At 36.8% G+C, this 14,662-nt stretch overlaps 1 protein-coding gene across 1 annotated transcript in view; it reads right to left on the reverse strand.

The window, feature by feature from the left end:
- LOC141463855 (cadherin-10) overlaps nt 1–11,063 on the reverse strand; it is a 64,417-nt gene extending 53,354 nt beyond the window's left edge. The window contains exon 1 of the mRNA XM_074146506.1: nt 10,833–11,063. Within this exon, the coding sequence (XP_074002607.1) occupies nt 10,833–11,063 (231 nt within the window). The remainder of the gene's footprint in view (nt 1–10,832) is intronic.
- Nucleotides 11,064–14,662: the final 3,599 nt, after the last annotated feature.

Below are 14,662 nucleotides of genomic sequence, written 5' to 3' on the forward strand. Positions count from 1 at the left end.
TATCATTTCAAACCAGGTGTAGGTCAAATATTTCTAAAGCTTCCTTTTCTGTTACATTGTTTAATTCCTTAAGCGAATGAATGCATTGTGATGAAGTGGACTCTACTTTTCCTGAGCTATGGCTTTGAATATAAATAATTTCAGTTTTATCAGTTCTTACCTTTTTGGAATACCTTTCTGTGACAAGCAGATGCAATTTGAAATGTGAAAGAAAAAATGAACTGAAAGGAACTGGAGACTTCAGACTAAACGACTTCCCTGTTTCCTACACTATTTTGAAGCTTGATGCCATTTTAAGTACAATGCATAATCAGGTACAAACTCTGAGTTTGGAAACCAACCAAGAGAGGTATAACTCTTCTCAGTGAAGGCAGAAAAAAGCATCTTACTAGTGATTTTACACCTACTGGAAGGATGCCCATAACTTAGACTGTCTTCCCCCTAAATCTTTCAAACAACTGAGCAACACTATTGCACTTTGTGCTTGCACTGTCTGGTTTAGAAATTAGTTTCAAAATGGCATATCACTGCTATTGGGATTATTAAGGAAAAAAAAAAAAAAGAAGTCAAGCATCTCAAAACAGTATTCTCAGAGACTGAGAAAGGCAGTGGCAGAAAACTTAATCCAGTGACTAGTAGAACCATACTGACTGCACAGTCTCATTATCACTTAACTTCTCATCAAATTGATAAATGGCTCTCACTCAAGTATCAATGTGTAAACAGCAAAATGGAGAAGTCAAATAATCTTCTTCCCTCTTGTATGAAAACTATCAGGTTTTCATTAAACCATTCATACATTCCCAGTGGCTTGCATTTACCTTGTAGGACTGAACACCATTAGGTCTAGCTTCTAGTTACTGACAGAAAAAGAGGAAACAATATCCAGCTACTAGTCTGTCTTCATATTTACATTAGTTTCAGAGTAGACTTGAAAAGTATTTATATAAGCGGTAAGCACATGAAAGCAATTAAGTGGATGTAGAAAATCATTAAGTGAAACCCCCACATTGTTTTAAAAGTGTTACTTTTGAAGTACTCGCAGCAGATTAAAATTAACTATGAGCATAGCGTATGATTCTAAACCACAGAGATCTATTCACACATGGAAAAGGAAATAACAAAATAATGTTTTAAAATACATTAGCTAAGTATGTTATCATGTAGGGTGCAGGTGCCCTCGTTCCAGAAGCAGTGGTGGATGCTGCCAGGTGGTCCCTGTGGTGAGGGGCCGGGGCTGCCCCGTGCCGGACACAGCCGGTTCCCGCCGGCTCCAACGGCCCCACCGCAGGGCACAGCTGAGCCCCTCAGCCACGGGCGGGCGCCGCGGGGAAAAACTGCGTCAGAAAGGGCAAAACGCTGCCCATGATATATGATAGCAAACAGAAAATACATTTCTAGTGCTTTACCTCAGAAGTTAAGCACACCAGTAGTATTATGTAAAAGCTGTGCTTGAAACAGAAGGCTTTTAAATACCTGTGAAGGGTCATTTTGGTCAGGAAGAACTAGAAAGTTCATTTAATTTTCAATTGATTAGTAACTCAGTTCAGCAGAATTTAAGATCTATTTCAATGAGCATTTTCCTCTGCTTTGTACCTCCTACAAGAAACGGCATACAGTTTTAGCTTTTTTCCTTGAAGGAAAAAAATAATGATTCAAATCACCTCATGTTTTTCAGGATCTATTGCAGCTTCCATGTTTTGAATTTCAAGTTTAACAGTGTTAAACTTATTAAATATAATACTATTTATTTCTATGGTCTATAGAGGCCAAGGAGAAATAAGAACAGACTATCAAATTAGTATTTGCTTGAAAGCTGAGCCAATATAACTTTTAGAGATGATATCCCACTTCCTTCACTATAACTCAGTTATCATGACTTTAAAAATTATGCAATGTATAAAACTGTACCCATAGAAGTGAAAAAATCATGGAAAGTGTTTAACTTCAAGATATTGTCTACAAGTACCTTTCCATGTGCCTACCTAAGACATAAATATGTCTATCTAAGCAATGTATCATCTTACAGTTCTTTTTTATGTGGTTTGTCTTGCTTCTCTACTTGGAGTCTGTAGTATCAGAGAGCTGTTTCTATCTTCTTGGGACAATGGTTCACTTTGTTCACCAGGTCATCAGTTGCCATGTGATTCCAGGTCCGCAGGCAATTAGCTATGCAGGAACACATGATGTGAGCCTGGAAGTGTCAGAGACTTCATTGCCAGTGAAGATCTGATGCAAATACAAACCTGGAACCATGGTGCTTCCCCACCAATCATACCAGTTGGTAAAGAAGATATATGCATTTGACTACAACTAGGTTAGTACTTTTAGCCATTTTTTCCCTACCAGCACCCATACAGGCATTGGCACACTCTGAGCTCTTTTCCTTGTGTCCAACTCATACAGTAATAAAAAATATAGGACATGCTGCCTTTCAGTTCTGCCAAACCACATCTCCTCTGCTAATCTAGAATTTGAATGACATCACCGTTACTTAGCCTACTTTTTAATCTTTTTAGGGCTTTTAATGTCATTTTTCTATCCTTGTCTATATCTATCTATCTATCTATCCATCCATCCTTCCTTCCAATGTGTGCTGTGGCTCCTCTGATGCTTCACTTGGCAGTTTGAGCTACCAGTACCTGTTGAGGTCCTGCTGGTTTTATGAAACATGTCTCTTGCAGTACTAGGTGGTTCTGGTTGGATGAACAGTCCTATTGACTTTACCATTTTAGAGACTGTCTTGGTTTGGGCTGGAGCAGAACTAACTTCCTGTTCATTGAGAGAAACTCTTGCTTGTATTTGTTGCTGTGGCAACCAGGGTCAGCTGACTTGACTGTTTACCCTGAGGAGGGGTTGCACCTGTGGGGTGGACTGGACAGGCCAGGTGATCTAAACTGACCAATAGGCTATTCCATCCTGTCAGCCATGCTCAGTATAGAAGCTGAGGGATCAAAGGTACCAGGTTGCCTCCTTTTCCAGGGTCCTTCTTTGATGAGGAGGACATTGTCAGTTTGTCTAGCTTTGATCCCTATCAGAGTGTTCCAGAATTCAGTTCCCAGTCACTGAGACCACTCTGGAACTTTCCTGCAGCCTGCTGGTGGCATCTTCCTGGGAAATTGGTAAGGTTTTGTATATATTTATATATGTTGTATCTACTTTATTATTTCTTTTTTATTCTATTATATTTCATGAATGTAGCTTAGTTTTTCCTAAACTCATAGATCTCTTTATCTCTCTTCTTCCTCTCCTTGGAGTGAGAGACGAGGGAGAGCATCAGTTTTCTTGTCATTGGCTAACTTGGCCCAAACCAAGACAGACAAAAAGCACAGTCCCAAAGCAGCCTGCCTGTTTGGTCTTTAATGACAGACTTTAAGTAGAGAGACATTCAACACATCCAGCATTTCTCCTTAGCAGAGCAAATACTTACACTGAACTCCCTCAGAAGGGCAAAACTGCCTTGGAATGTCTACCCTCAGCTCTGTTGGATGCGGTCTGCAGCCTAAAAGGACAGTAATCCATTCCAGTACTACTTCACTGTGAAACACTGGAGTTTTACTGTAGGTCTTCTGTTCTTCCTTGCCCTTCCCAAGATTTGCGTATCTACAGCCTTTGAACAAATATATCCAGCATTGCATTCAGACACATGACAACTGTGGCTTCTTTGATCTTCACTAAAAGACTGGTGGATACTACAAAGCCTTTGTATTCTGTAACAACTGTCTGTTAATTCTGTCCTGCATCATCCAGCAAAACCTATTGTCTTGTAGGGATACATCCAGTACAGCAGCTAACAAATAATTCATTCTTCATGGCAATAAAAACTTAACTATTTGGCCAGGTCAGCTCCTTGCCAGCAGTACTTTCTGCTGCTGTTTAATGAAGGAAGAAGACAGAGACTCCAACATATGCTGAGGTTTCCAAAGGAATAGTCCTTTTACAAACAGAAAATATAAACTCTCTGCACACTGCAATTTAGAGTAAATGATGAATCTAACCAGTTACAGTCCTAAACTCCTTACTAAGCTCGATCCCTACAGAGTTTGAGAAAGAATTTAATCTCAGCACTAGCTGAGAATCAATCAGCCTTCAGGACAATTTTACAAGAAGCTTTTGATGCCTCTGATGTATGGAAAAACAGTGTTTGTAATACGTGTTTTGAGAAGCCATCATAGTTCTTGTGTTCTGGACTACAAGAGGTAGGAAAGAACCAAAGAAAGAAAAAGAAAAGAAATTGAAACATATTTCACTCTGACACTCTTGACCTGTGCTGAAATATCTAGGAGCCCAAACATGTACCCCCAAAAGCAAGCTTTCCTAATGTTGCCATAAGTTGCTGCCTTAAATAACTCTCTTCACAGTCTATATGTAAAGTCTTGCTGAGAAATAAATGTTTCTAAATGCTGTTGTTCCTCAAGTGTCAATTCCACCATACTGCAGTATCTTAAATGAAATAAGATTTTTGAAGACACACAGCTTTGAAAAACTTATTTTTTTGCATCCAGTAGAGTTACACCAAAAAAAGTGCCAAGTGGAAGCTGTTAAAGGACAAGCTCTCCGCTTTCACCTTGGCATCCGAGTCCTAGACACAGCGGATCACAAGTTATTTATCCAGTTTGTAGAATATCTTTCCTCCCTTTCCATTCTTCTTTATTGATCCCTGTCACAAGGATCTGCTCTAGCTGAAAATTCAAGCTCTGCAGAACTTCAGTGCCACAGAGCTGATTTCCTTCATCTGAAAGGGAAGGCATTTTATGGTCAATCAGATCTCCACACCAAATATTAAGCCTGCATATGAGCACTTTCAATTCAAAATTATGCTCTTTAATATCTCATGGCAAAGATCTTTACAAAAGAAAGAGCTATGGTAGAAACAGTCTTCAGGAATCAAAATACAGAAGTTTTAAAAAGGGTTTGGTACGTCTTCATCTTACCACTACAACAGCAACACTTACTGGGAACTTTTTTGTGTGTCCCACTTGATGGTGAATTCTTTGAAATCAAGACAACATGTTCTTTTGTATTACCATCTCCAAAAAGAGTATTTTTGGTAGCTGCTTTACCAGAAAGAAAATTCCACCCAAAATTTCTGCCCAGAATGGTTTCTGGATTTCATTTCTCTCAGGAAGTTATTTTGTTTAATCTTTCCTTAAAACTGATTGTGTCTTAAACAGTGACAATTCTATGCATGTCTGGTCTTAGCTAATCATTATCCTTTTATGTTGACAGAACATGGACTTTCAGGAAAGTGCATCTTTTTACCTCTGGTGTTGCCAAATTCTGTGTAAAATATATCTTATTGGATTATGGACTATATGAAGCAAGACTAAGCAATATTAACAATGTTAATTAATATGAAGGAATGTTAGCAGTACTGACTTAAAACAGTACATTTAACTCCAATACATATACATTTAACTAGAGTATAAGTAACATCTGAGACTTCCATAGTTCACATCTTTATGACTGGGCTGTCCTGGGCTCCGTTCACACTTTTGTTACACGTTATGCTCTTGTTGAAGTGTCTAAAAGCAATGCCACTTTTTGGGATAGATGTCTTTTAGCCTTTATCAACTTAACCGGTACCTGAAGGAAGGTCCTGCATACTTGTGTGGTATACCATCCACAATGTCAATAGACACAGTAACTAAAAGGAAAAGATAGGCTATGGACCAGTAATCACTGTTCTTGAAACTATGTAATTTATGTGTATGTTGCTAATACTCCAAGTCCTTTCCTCAGAATCCTGTCTGCGTTGGAGTTCTCAAACTGAGAGGAACTAAGTGTTCTGCTCGGTACACCGTCAAAGATAATGGGTGCACTTAGAAGCATGCAATTATGAATACTGCCAGGATAATCCTTTCTGGTAAAAGTTCTGGTATGGCACACACAAAATTTATATATAAACTTATGTGCAAATACATAATAATTATCTTTTGAGATACTAAAAACACTGCAGTGTAACTAAAAACTTCAGTCTCATAGTACTAAAAAATTCATGTCAGTTAATCCTTTTTGCAATAAAACTACTGTGATGAAAATTGCTGAAAAACGTCACTGTTTCAGAGCAAAGTGAGAAAATTATCTGCAAGAATGAAACAACTGGCAAGATCTGGCAAAATAATAAGGAAGGAAAATAAACTTTAATGTGGATGAAGAATTTATTAGTAAATTTATTTTTGAATGAGTGTGGATTACGACACTGTTGCTACACAGTTGTGCTTCCTTTAGGTGGCAACTATTAGAGTAAAACTTCTAGATTTAAAAGAAGAATGTTTTTTTTCTGGATATACTCAAAATAAATTACAGTTTTTCAGAACAAGCTTAAAAATGCATAATACTTTATAATTGCACCACTTTATTTGAAAAATAAGAAATGGTCCTTGAAACTATATACTAACAGAAAGAAATAAAAATTATTAATCAGCTTTCTGTATGTTAAGAAAGGACAACAGAGCATACATAGGCTTTCTGCACAGAAAAAATACATAAAGGAAGTATTATCCATAACTCTAACCCCAAATATGAAAAAAATGGCTTTTCTGATATGAGTTTTAAGCTTCTTTTTGAACATTGCTGCATTGTTTCTCTGGAAGTGGGAAAAGTACCTTTTATTTTTGCAAAGATAGCTCAAAGATAAATTGTGTAATACATATATAGGTCTGCTTTCCTACACTGCTCTTTTTTATGGCTTCAGCCTTTTCCAGAAAGTACAGCTATAATTACTATTTGAGGTTCTGCGTATATATAATTCACCCATATCATTTTGATTTCTATCCTCAAGATGCTTTATATTGCATGAAGGAAAAGATGACCATCCTTCTTTCTTATAATAAAAAATACTGACCTGAGGCAACCAATGACTGTCCATAATCAGTCATTATGTACTTTGCCACCATTTTATGAGCATGGTTGACTTAAATGAGGAATTCTTCAGGTGTTACTGCATTACATAGGCCATTCAATCATTAAACATCCTTTCCATCATATTATTATAGAATCATAATATTATAGAATGGTTTGGTTTGGAAGGGACCTTAAAGATCACCTAGTTCCAACCTCCCTGCCATAGGCAGGGACACCTCCCACTCGACCAGGTTACTCAAAGGCCCCTCCGACCTGGCCTTGACCACTTCCAGGGGTGGGGCATCCACAACTTCCCTGGGCAACACGTTCCAGTGTCTCACCACCCTCACAATAAAGAATTTCTTCCTAATATCTAACCTAAATCTCCCCACTTTCAACTTAAAATCATTACCCCTCATCCTATTGCTACACTCCCTGCTAAAGAGTCCCTCCCCATCTCTCCCGTAGGCCCCCTTTAGGTACTGGAAGGCTGCTATAAGGTCTCCCCAGAGCTCTCTCTTCTCCAGGGTAAACATCCCCAACTCTCTCAGCCTCTCTTCATAGGAGAGGTTCCCCAGCCCTCTGATCATCTTTGTGGCCCTCCTCTGGACTCGCTCCAACAGGTCCATGTCCTTCCTGTGTTGACAACTCCAGAGCTAGATGCAGTACTCCAGGTGGGGTTTCATGGTAGCAGACTAGAGGGGGAGAATCACCTCCCTCAACCTGCTGGCCACGCTTCTTTTGATGCAGCCCAGGATACGGTGGCTTTCTGGACTATAAGCACACATTGCCAGCTCATGTCAAGCTTCTCATCCACCAACACCCCCAAGCTGTTCTCCTCAGGGCTGCTCTCAAGCTATTCTCTGTTCAGCCTGCATTTGTGCTTGGGGTTGCTGTGACCCACATGTAGGACTTTGCACTTGGCCTGTTTGAACTTCATGAGATTGGCATGGGCCCACTTCTCAAGCCTGTCCAGGTCACTCTGGATGGCATCCCTCAGCTTGATGTCATCAGCAAACTTGCTGAGGGTGCACTCAATTCCACTGTCCATGTCGCCAACAAAGATACTAAACAGTTCCACTCCTAATACTGACCCTTGAGGAACTCTACTCATAGATTCTACTATTCTCGTAGAACATTCTCAAGATGACTTAAACAGTGAATAAATGAATGCATAAATTGTATTGTGAAATGTAGATACTAGTTTCAAGAGTAATGTGGTATTCAAATTTTCAGGCTTCCTTGACAGATATATAAATGCAAGATAAGAAACAAGAGAAAATATATCAATCATGAGCTCAGAAAGCAAGAAGATGTAAATCACAAATCCAGATGAAACTGATAGCGTCATTTTTGGAATTTTTGCTGATTTTTTTTCCCTGGCATGTTCGTCATCTAACTATTATTGTCAGTTTTAAAAATCACACTTAATACTTATTTTTGATTGAAACCTCTCCATGACAAACCTTCTCTCCTAGTCATTGATCATGAATCATTGAGTTCCAACTTGTGCTCTTACTATCTCACATAATTTCCAAACACCATCTCCAAAAACATAGCAGAGAAATTAACAGATAGGTAGTATTTTATGACACCCATCTATCCAAATCATTTTGTCTTTGCGTAAAATCAGATAAAAGGAAACATCCAGAAATGTTGTGACTACACAACCCAGACAGCCTCTGAAAAGGTGAGTGCAACACCAGGGAACAGAGGTAGTTACTATAAAGTTTATTTACTGTGGTTTTAATCGTTAATTACTTTTTTGTCTAATAATTTCAGAATTTGGACTATCAGAGTGTTAAAACATTAATCAGCATAACAATCAATTTTAGCATATTATTATAAATCTATATCGATCTATATTACATATATATTTGTTGTATAATTATAGTATATGTTATATTATTTTAATTATATTATTATATTATTATTTAGATTTATATCAATTTATATTATCTATTATATATAATTTAGCAATTAGCATAAAAATAAAATTTTAGCTTTCCTTTTGCTTCCTTTGTGTAAAGCTCTGTCCGTGCAAATACAATGCTATGATACTTTTCGTTTTGCATGTGGTTTTTACACTTTTCCCAAACTTGTCAGAAAATTTTTATAAGGCAGCTTTATATACTCAAGTTAATTTTAAATTTGCTTTCTCAGATTAACAACTTTTTTGGTCTAAGCAGAGCAAAAAAAGGTGAAAGTGCAGTCTTAACTGCTTCTCAAGTTTCTTCACAGTTCTATACTCTTTATTTGCCATTTTACTTATCTTTACTTATCACTTCCCATTTCAAACACTTGTCTTCTCTCAGCCAAAGTAGTTCAGTTTATCAGTGTCTCTCTAATGCAGAGGAGTTAGCCTATAAAAATGTTAACCCTTTTCCCTCTAAAGAGTCTCCCTTCACTCATCGTGACTGGAAAAATATTATTAAGTAACACCACTCACACTTTATGATTTGGGATCATAAATATTAAAAGATAATGCAATTTAAAAAGTAATAACTAGGTTTCTGAAGGACCCTAAATAATTTGAAATTCAGGGTGCCCTGCAAAGCTATTTATTTCCTGGGACTTCTGGAAGCAATACACTTCTAAATACAGTAACGTAGTGTTGTGTTACAGTGACACTTCTTATTTTGTGGGCAAGGTCAATTTTCATAAGCTATCAGCCTGGCCTGGATGAGGAACTGGCCTAGCTTCTTTGGAGTAGTTGGGAGGCATGACTTTACACTTTATAAGTGTATGAAATGAATATAAGAACTATTTACAAAGCTCTCAACATGCTTTGGAAATGGCTGTATCATTCAAATGCTAGTGCTAAAATTACAGGCTCAAAGCAACAAATAAAAATTCTAAACAAAAATGCAGTTTACTCATTCGTAAACTTGCACTATTAAATCTTTACATAGTATTTACATTTCATAAATTTTAGTAAGCATTTCCTTTCTCAAACACACCAGCATTCTTACTCCTTACAAGAATTGTTCTATAATCCCATGCACCAATACGTGCTGGGGACCAGTGGGCTGGAAAACAAATTTGCAGAGGGACCTTGGGGTCCTCACGGGCAGCAAGCTGACCATGAGCCAGAAGCATGCTCTTGCAGCAAAGAAGGTCAACAACACCCTGAGCTCCATCTGGAAAAGCATCACCGTGAGATCAAGAGAGATGATCCCTCCTCTCTGCTCTGCCCTTGTGAGACGCTTCTGGAGTGCTCTGTCCAGTTCTGAGCTCCCCAGTAGAAGAAAGATACAGAGCTACTGTAGAGAATCCAGCAAAAGGCCACTAAGTTGATTAAGGGACTGGAGCATTTTTCATATGAGGGGAGGCTGAGAGAGCTGAGATTATTGAAAATAAATATTGAACAAATCACATGGCAAATATAAACGTCAACTGAAAATAGTTTAAAGGACACTTCTGCTGTCTTTTAAGTATGCATCTAGAATGCTACACGGTCATATGTGCAGTTCTGCTCACTCTATTGTAGTTCACTTCCTAACCACCTCATTTCTATCACACAGTTGTTAATGAATTTTACTCGCTGCAGTTTATTGAAAGTCAGGAGGAGTTAGAGGAAGAGTATTTTTTCTTAAATATGTTACATTCTTCAAATGTAAGCATAGAAAAAGAATGCATTATCTTGTATGAAGCATGAAATATTCAAAGAGAAAGAGTTGAAAAGTAATTTTATAATGAATTATAAAATACTATGTTTTGATACAGAAGAGAGACTGAGTGGGCTGCTGGTAGGAATGATGTGCTAAAGCAAACAAATTTGTCAGAGATGTCTTCATTTGTTTCATTCAAATATTTTTTAATAACTTTAACTGGCAACACTAATTTAGTGATTCTAGCAGGACAAACTATATATATATTGCCTGGAAATGTGCTTCTTACACATTAGAATAAAACACGGAAACTAGGGCTCTGTAGAAAGGTAAGTAAACTTGACAATTATTCAGAAAACTTAATGAGAAACCTACCTTGCCCACATACTGATAATCAGATCCTGTGTATTCCTCTAAAAGAAAAAACTGGTTCCACATCCAGCCTCGCTTCTGGCGGTGAATTGCTTTTCCATCATTCCCAGACGCACGTCCTCCAAAGCTTTTGGGTCTGAGATCCGGAGTCCTTCTGAATAGCATTTCTGGATGGCAGGGATGTGGCAACCACATCCAGAGCAGCAGAAGTAATAGGACTTGCTGTATTGTCATAGTTCTCCACTGCTGATGCTCTTCAAGCTAGTCAGCAATGGAGTCTACAGTTTTTCTTGACTCGCTTTTTATATCTCTAGTTGCTTATGCAGGCAAGCAGTTTCCAGCAACTCATCTCTGAACTGTTCATAGTAACCAAAACCTGAAATTAAACAGAGAAGAGACAACGTTAGTTGAAATGCATTCACTGCCTAGTGTCCATCCCTGCTGCTGTACACCACAGATACAAAACACTGTGACATAGAAAGCAACCTGGTTAGGAATATAAAGACTATGCAGATAGAAAGAACACTGTGAGTATGTTAGGTAGCTGCTGTCAGAACACTTCCTAAGAAAGAGTGCCCTGAGATGATCAACTATTTCCCCTTAAAACCTTTCAATTTAGAAACCTCTAAGAGTGTTCTTTATATAGACTAGGGGAATAATATTGCTGAAACTTACACATTAAATGCTGCTGCCTTTGCTTCAAATGTTTTCCACCCGATTTGATTTACAAGAATTCCAGTGTTTTATTAATCTTACTATCAAGAGAACTGAAAAGCCAACACAAAGTAGTTTTAGAAATGAGGAAATGGTAAACCACCAGTTCTCCAGGGTATTTTAAATGGCAAAAGAGAACATCATATGCATCAGAAGAAATACAACATGACAAGAAGCAAACTTTTAAATAGAAAAAGTTCTTGAGATCATCTTGCAATATGGAGTGATACAAAAAGCCTTAAAATGTAGGAAGTATTTAAAAAATGACGACCTGTTTTGCAAGTATCCTGCATAACTAATTTTGGAAAGTACTGAAATTAATCTCATCGTAGGAAGTGATATTGCAGAGAGAAGGCAAGCCTCTCCGTTTTTTTTTTTTTTTGTCTGCACTTCATTTTTTGCTGTGCTTTGTTTTCTTTTAGTTTTTCCTTCTTCTACAGAACCATGAGATGTTATTTCAGCAAGACAAGTTTAGTCACATTCTATTCACTTCTGTCCCAGCATTTGAAGAATAACACTTTCTGCTAGTGAGATCATTTGGTAATGTTTTCCTTCAGTAAATCATGAAAACCTGTGATTTGTCATCTTAATAAGGCATAGTTTCCCAAATTTTAATCAGGGTATTTTTGGTTTTTTTCAGCATGCCCACAGAAAATAAAATGCATGGTGGTTGCAGTTTTGTATATTCTTCCACATGTGGCACAAACTTCAAGCAGTAAAAAGCTTGGGTTGTTTTTTCTCCTCTTTTCTCTTTTTCATAGGTAAGTAACATTGCACACAGAAAACCCATGTGTCCTCTGAATTCAATAACATTGTGCTATAGCTCTCTATCATCATAAATATTTTTTTTTCAAAGTAGAGCTATGTAAAAATTTCAGAAATTCTTTCTGTGTTTCAGTTTGATATTGATCTGCTACTTAAGATATTTCCAGGAAGCCTGTTTTATTAAAAGAGTATGCAATAAAATGTCAGGGGTTTAGAGCAGAAAGCCTATGAAGTGTAGTGATTTCTTACAGTTAAAAGGCTCTCTGTGTGTGCACGCGTGTGTGTGTGTGTGTTAATAACTGAACAGGTTCAGTTCGCAAACCAGCTTTTGTCCTGAGAGTTAAATTCTCTCAGGAGAACGTTTTTCCCTCTTCTCCAGCATTTGGAAAACTAAAGAACTTCTCAAAGCCACTGCTTTCAAGGACTTTAGCCCCAAGACTGTTCGCAGTAACTCACAGACATTTGTTTCCATTTGTCTAAACAAAAACCAGGTTATGTATCATTTCGTACACTTTCTTCTTTTCTTCTAAAATTTTGACATTTACTTGATTTTTAAACATTGAGTGCTACCCAGAACAATCTGTTCTAATATAAACCACTGATAGCATATGCTGAATTATATCAGAATGTATAAACTGGAGATGTGGTCCTCCACCTTGGATAATTATTTATCACAACTCATATTTATGTTCTTTTGAAAAAAAGAAGGTATACTGAGTGAGAGGTGAGGACTATGATTTATTCTTAGACAATTAGAAGTGTTTATTCTCAAAGACCATAGGATTTTCAAACTTGAAATTAGCTCTTCAGGATTTTATTAGTTTCCCTAAAAATTGGAAAGCTATTGGGGTTTTCTGAAAAGATGATATAATATATTGTGGTTTTTTTTTTTTTGGTCTTTTTTCACTTTCTTGTTGCCATCAGTATAAATATATTCCATTATTCACACATTATTATTTGATGTAGAAGTGTTGTTAAATTCCTCTTGGGAAATAATGCTTCAATATTAGGGGTTGTTATTGAATTTCCTTCTTGTTAAATTAGGTCAGCAGAATAAAAGCTCAGATGAAATTTGTTAAAGTTACAAAAGTAGCTAATGCACATGGACTTGGCAAGCATGCCTGCTTAATGGATGTAGGTAACAGCAAGGTCTTTTCCCTCCTTTGAGATGCCTGTTGGAGTTCAGTTTCCTGCTTAAAATGTAATGAGTTTGATAGTAATCTACACTAAAGCAATAACATTTACCTTTAAAAATAAGCTAGCAAACAAGAAAAAACAGACTGAACTAATAAAAATTAAATAAAAAGCGCTAGAATAAAGGAAATGTTTGACGAGAATTAGATGAAGGAAACCTTTTAATATGTAAGTACAGAAAATAGAAGTCCCAATTCTGTAATACATTGCATATTTGGGTTCTGTGCTTCCCTGCCGGAGCTGGAACAGTGTAAATATAAATTTATAAATTTATCGTCTCTTTTTTTTAATTCCTTAGAAAACAAATTGGAAAATGTCTAAACTTTGGTGAAAATTTTATTTTAGAAGAGGGTCTGAGAACTAAGTAGCATTGTAATAGTTTTGCTGGCTTTACGTAAGCATTGTGTTTTAAACAACTGAAATATTTTTAAATAACTTTAAATAGTTTTGTATCAAATATTTCACCAGTCTTTCTCTGAAAGCTCTTTCTACCTCTTCTTCCAGATGATAATTTCTCAACTTTTTCCCACAACAGAAAAGAAACAAAGACAAAAAATAATAATAAAAAAGCAAAAATTAAAGCTTTCTAATTTGTGCAAGTTTCCATATTTCTGGGTAATATCCTTCTAAATTACATTAAACTTTCAACAGAGGAACACTGTGTCCAACTCTGCCCTTGTTTATACAGGTTTTTGTTTTGGAATGATTTTGAATATGTCTTCTTGGAACAATCTCTGGTATGGAGGAGATGGATCAATCATTACTGAAGCTATTAATGACTGTTAGCTTTCAGCTAACAATTTTAAAACAATTAGGCAGTTCTCACTTTCCCCAGATTAATCACTTCTATATCACTCAGAACTTAGATGAAAATGTTTTAATGCAACTCCAACTGTATTCATGTGATTTCAAATGTAATTTTTGCAAAATTTGGAGAATACCTTTTTTTTTCTCAGTCATGCAACCTCCTAAAAGTACTAAAACATACTTCATACCATTTGAAATTCTTAAGATTTAATGGACATATAAGATGGGCCATAAATAGCTTTAACTGATGCCCTTCTCAGACTTCCATTTACTGGCTGTTCCAGGAGGTTGTTCTTTTACAGCTGAGATGTTCTTTCTTTAGTTAAAAATTTCCTCTTTTTGTCTGTCTTTTG

The sequence above is a fragment of the Numenius arquata genome, chromosome 4 (assembly GCF_964106895.1).
Source record: "Numenius arquata chromosome 4, bNumArq3.hap1.1, whole genome shotgun sequence".
Lineage (NCBI taxonomy): Eukaryota > Metazoa > Chordata > Aves > Charadriiformes > Scolopacidae > Numenius > Numenius arquata.